Below are 6,000 nucleotides of genomic sequence, written 5' to 3' on the forward strand. Positions count from 1 at the left end.
CTCAGTCCAGCAGATGGTTCACGGGACATCTGTATGAGCAAAAGCCTGCCTATTTTGGAAATGAAAGATAATGTACAGAAGAAAAAAATGCAATGTAAAAAATAAAAATTGTAATGTAAACACTTTTTTTTTTCCAGAAAAAAATTGTGGTTTGTATTTTACATAATTTACTTTTGTGAATTATGTCCCTTCCACTTTTAGACCATGGAATACATGGCTTATAAATTCAGATAACAAAGTGATGAACAGTCACAAAATGCACGTTCCTTACTTTAAGTTACCTTTAAAATTAAAAAAAAAAAGTGTAAACATATTTTTGTAACTTTTTGTATTATTCTCGGTCAACAAACATCACCCTTGACAGCCAGGATGTGATCTGACTAAATAGTAGATTCTGGGATATGAAGGAATGATGTCTGCTATGATGCTACCAAGTAAATAGAATTTGTGAGCCGTATCCGAATTCTGAACGCTTTTTCAGAAAGTTATTTTTCTCTCCAAACTTGCTGCAGCAAGTACATAAGAACATAGCAGCGCTGATTTTTGAAGATAATTCCTAATAATTACGTCAACCTGAGAGATCAGTGGACAGTTTCTTAGGCCTGACACTTAAGACAATGGCCGCTTTTATCAATATCAGCCTCACTTTTGCAGCTGACGAAGAAAAAAATCCCAACACAACAACATCATGAAATAGCTTTGCTTTTTGCATATGTAGGATGATCACTAGGGTTATAAAATAATAGACTGTTTACTCAATCTTAAGTACAAAACAAATGTTGCTGACAGAAGATGGCTTTTCAGCTCTGACTTAAGCTGGTGATCTCACTGGAATTTCTAAAGGACCTTTCTCTAGAAGCTGCCACGAAAGATGGGAATATGTGTTAGTCTGCGGGGTTTTGGTAGTATTTTTTAACAATCTCATCCCTGGGACCTGTTTTCAGAATATTTCATTTGAAGGATATCTCTTTGCTTAGAAGCTCGTGGTAAGTCTAGAGATGAGAGAAGAGCGAGGGGAGCCCTGTGCGTAATATCCTTTCTTGCATTTCTTAATTACTTATTCAAATTTTATGATAAAAAGAATGTGAAAAAATACAAAAAAAATGTGAACAAGGAATATATGAAAATTTTCGTTAACTTGGAATGTGTTCCTACTTTTCATAAGTTCAACAAATCAAGAAAATAAATCATATTAAATATGTTATAGATATATACCTAATTCAGTAGTGTCTTCTAGTAGATGTTTTGGTCAGATAAATATGCACTGCTAATATTTGCGGGTTTGTTTTTTTCCCCACAGTTTTAATGTGAATCCTTCTGGCATTGAGGACCTCAGGAAAACAATGGTGAGTTATGGAGTGCTATGGAAAGCCATCAGTAAATGCCGGCTAATTGGTGCTTGACAGAATATAGGCTGTTATTCTTGTTTCACCTCTTATAAGGAAATGTTGGGGGTTTTTGTTTTTCTTTTGAAATATCTAGAAGATCTAATTAGAAAATGACAGGCTTAATACAAATTTGGAAACACAGAGTTTTGGACTCAGTATGTAGTATACTTCTGGTATTATGATTTAGAGAAGAAGGGAAAAATTATGTCTTTGCACAGAAAGTCAAAAGAAAACTGTTGCTTTTGGGTATTTCAGGTGGCTCTAGAGAAGTAACAGTCAGGTGAGGAACTCTGCGTGAGGCAGCGATGTGTTAATTGCTGTAACGGGAGTTTTGTATCACTATAGTTGAAGACTTGAGGACAATCTTTAGATGGTAAATCAAAATGGAAGTCATGAACTGAGATATGATAGGATTAACAATACAAATATTAAATGAACCGCCCCTCAGAAAACACTAAAAATAGAAATACTAGCAGCTATTATTCAAAATACTCTTTTGACTATAAAAGTTCCTGGAATAAATTGTGTACTAAGAAAAGGCAGAAAAAAAAGCACAAATTTCCTGTGCGGTGTCTTTGTTTGAAGGAAAATGTGGTCTTACTAGAATTTATTCTGTGAATAGATGAAATCTTTAAAAGTGGGTTTGTTTTCAATCTTTAAAATATATAGAAAACAATTTTCGCAAGCAATTAGGACTTTGTACTGTTTGTTTTTTGCTGGTTTATGTAAATGACTTGTAATAACATTTGATGTTATTGTAAACGCCCAAGTTTTTATAATGTAAGTAACTGGTAGGAGATGTCAGAGTATATGAAGGCTGCCTTTGATCAGATAGTAAACTGAATTCTACCAGGCGGTTACTTAATCTCTGACAAAAAGCGACATCAAAAAATTGATTTAACTTAGCAGCTATTGTCTGTAAAGTAACCATAATTACAGTTTCTATGTGCTTGCAAATGTCCTACCGCAAATCATGTAATTTATTGCTGGTGAAAGCATCAGTTTAATTCTTTTAAGAAATAAGATGTGAATTGTTTTATTTAAAGGATTTAAAGGTGATAAAAGAAATCCTTGATGATTTTTCTTTTGGAATACCAGCTATCCTAAATGTCAGTTGTAGGATTATGAGGTGGTGCTCATTTAATACAAAATACAAATTAGGAGGAGAAGAAACTATATCTCAACCATAGTTTTGAATGAAACCATTTGAATATTTTTTTTTTAATATTCAAGATTACTTTCTAAGGTGTTTGAAGTAATTTATTATTAGGTTCTGCAATAATAGCCCTCACCAAGTTATTATATTTCTTCCTTGTGCATCACATTTAGTAATTATGTTTGTATGTCTTCTACTCTGGTGCCAACACCTGTCTCTGAAAGCAGTGTTTAAATGGGAGCAGTAGCCAGTTGAAAGGGCAGCGTGAGCTCTTTAAGGCCTAATTAAGAACTGAAAGGAAGATGAAGTAAGTAGGACAAAAGATGTGAAAGTAGCTTAGATGATATTCCCAGAGCAGAATTCCTCATTAGAACAATAAAGAGATGATCAGAGATTGCCAGGCCTTCCTTTTATCTAACTCCATTTCCTCTGGCTGTCGGTGTGTACCCCAATAGTATTCTGTGGCTGAGACAATCGTTCTTTGCATAGCTTATTATTTAGAACCTTATTTTCTTAATAATTCATTATAAGATTAATATTCTCTATTAAAATTTTAGTAGCTGTTTTTGTAAAGATATAATTGTTCCTTATACATATAAGTATCATTAGTTGCTCAAACAGAACATTTAAAATCTTCTTAACTTTAACAATACTTATTTCTGTGTACTAACAACCTTTAACTAGAATTTTGTGTAATTAATGCGATAGGTTATTCCTCCCAAAGATGTGTATAGAGCATGTGAATGACAAAACATCTTTAAAGCATATGTATTACACACAGTTTTCCAGTAAACTTTTATATAATAATTAAACTTTTATATAATAATTAAAGACATCATTGCATCTTAATTCCTGTTCCTTTGCCAAATCAGTAAATTAGGAAAACCCTACATTTTAGATATGGAAATGTTAATGAGGTCTTTTCCAATGTGTGCAAAAAATTAGTACCATAAAGAGAAAATTTCACTTCCTTCTTGTGGAAGAATATGTCCTAAAAATGTAATGTCCACAAAGTGAAGTTATTTTCTCTTCTATACTTGTTGGAAATCAATTGCTAATGAATTTGCAAATTCCGTATAGCGAGGCATCTTAATAAGGTGGGAGTTATCGATCACTTAGAATATTGTAACTTGATAATGTAGTTTAAAATACTGAATACACTTACATAAACGTGACAAATATCTCAAATGTAGTGAGAAACCCTTAAAAGCACATATTTTCAAGATCTACTCTCAGGATATAATTGATGGAGAGAGGCTGATTGATCTGTCATACTTCAGCCTATTTGCAGTGCCCCATCAGTTTTAATTAGGTTTATTTGAAAACTTTGGGCACCTGCATATTTTCATTATTTGGCATATGCCAATGTGTAAATGTGGAGCTGTATGGGAAGAAAAGGAAAGAAAAGGAGTGAAGCGTGGAAAAGGAATGAATATGACTTTATTATGTGGTGTGCTTCTAGCTGTGCAAGCTTTATCATTTTTAATGACACACTTCTACTGTAAACAAAAGCCATCTTGTGTTCTTCTTCTGCCCTATTAGAGTGCAGGATTTGAGAGGTTAGATTATTTTACTTACTTAGAGGTTCCATATCTTTTAAATGTCTCTATTTCTGAATCGGATAAAGCTTACTGCTTTGCACGTCTAACACTTTTATAAACCAACTCTCACAATCTTTTTCTCCCTTACACATTTCCAAATATTTCATAATCTGGTTAGGTAAGGTCACAGCTAATTCTTCTTGACACAGAATAAGATGTTCGAGTTTATAGTGTTTTGCATCGCATATTGCCCTTTGTTAAGGGGACTAATTTGTCCATCTCTGTTAACACCTGCACTTACTGAGTCATCTGAAATCATTACAGAAACAGTTCTGTATTCCCTGCCGCTTAATTCTGGGTCCCTCCTGCTTTAGAACAAGAAAACAAGATCTTTTAGTAGTACCTATTTCTGTATAAGGGCTCTGGTGCAAATAAGATGCAGCCTTTTAACTTCACCTGAAATTCAAAATTGAAAGTTTTATTATATAATTCAGAGGCCAAGGCCTGGAGAACCACTGATGATTAAAAACAGAACACGAAGGACAGATGAGGGCTGATGTCTTTTAAAGCTAAGTAAATGGTTTGCTATGATATGCTCAAAAGGTGAGAACTCAGGAATGTTACAGTAGGACTTGAATTCTCAGGGCTTTCTCTTGTTCTTCTGTAATTAAGGTTACCACATAGTCAGTTTCCCAAAATGGACCTGCTGACTCTTCTTGCGGGTACTGCTTATATGGTCATTAGCTGTGTATACATCTCGCTGAGAACAATATATTTTTTCTGAGACAATGTGGGAAGCTTATTTTAAACTGAGCAACCTGTCTCCAGTTGTCTGCTCCAGTGGGGGTGTTGGAGGGAAAAGCTCTAGAGCAAATGGAGGTATGTTGTCTAAGAGTTGTTGCGTCTGTCAAGAGGTGCACATGAGCAACATAAAAAGCAATAACCCATCAACTTGTTTAGAAAACTCAACTACTTAATAAAATCTGGTGTTTTTTTGATTTTTTTTTTTTAACTTATCTGTAGGATGGAAATCCTTTCGACGCCACTGCGGGATACCGTAATCTTACTTATGAAGAGGTTTTGCAGGAGCTGGTGAAACATAAAGAGCAACTTAAGAAGAAGGACACTCATATTCGTGAACTTGAGGATTACATTGATAACCTTCTTGTCCGAGTGATGGAAGAAACACCTAGTATTCTCAGAGTGCCATATGAACCTTCTCGAAAAGCCGGCAAATTTTCCAAAAGTTAAGACAACGATACTTGATGGTACTTTCTGCAGAATACGTTACTGGAAAGAAATCACACTTTAACATTTTGAATTCTCTTCATTCCTTGTCTCCTAAGAAATGCCAGGAATCAGGGGAAGACAGGACGATGGCGTGGGTTTTTTTCATTTGTTTTTTACTCTGAACACTACTAGGGACTGCCAAAGTAACATTCTGTTAGAGTACCTACATAGCTTTTCTTTTTTTTCTTTTTGAAAACACCTTTAGGTACAGAATACTTACAGTAGAGTAAATAATACACATTAAATATGTCCATGCAATTTATATAATAGCTTGGTGTTCACCACGTGGCAGTTTCAGCTGGGAAGTCTGTGCTGTTATGAATGTTTTCTTGAATGATTATTGGTATTACGCAAATATATCAATTCTGATGTTACAGCATGCCATCAAGACCGCTGTTTTCAAGCCAGTGCGGTATGCTTTACTAAACCTAAGTGTGGTTTGTTGCAGTGGAATGTGGTTTGTTCTACACATACTAGAGGAAAACAGTGATGCACAATCTTTGCAGAGTAAATGCTGCATTCTATACGATGTGCTTTTTGTATAACACTGTAAAAAATACCATGCCATTTCAGTAATGGTACATGCTGGAATCGCTTATTTTACACTTAAATGCTGAATTTTGTG

General features: G+C 34.5%; 1 protein-coding gene across 1 annotated transcript in view; it reads left to right on the forward strand.

Moving 5' to 3' along the window:
- Positions 1 to 5,647, forward strand: part of RAB11FIP2 (RAB11 family interacting protein 2) — a 29,857-nt gene extending 24,210 nt beyond the window's left edge. The window contains exons 4-5 of the mRNA XM_082486230.1: positions 1,301 to 1,346; positions 5,109 to 5,647. Of these exons, the coding sequence (XP_082342356.1) occupies positions 1,301 to 1,346; positions 5,109 to 5,336 (274 nt within the window). The 3' untranslated portion in view covers positions 5,337 to 5,647. The remainder of the gene's footprint in view (positions 1 to 1,300; positions 1,347 to 5,108) is intronic.
- Positions 5,648 to 6,000: the final 353 nt, after the last annotated feature.

This window comes from Vanellus vanellus, assembly GCF_965231255.1.
Source record: "Vanellus vanellus genome assembly, chromosome: 7".
Lineage (NCBI taxonomy): Eukaryota > Metazoa > Chordata > Aves > Charadriiformes > Charadriidae > Vanellus > Vanellus vanellus.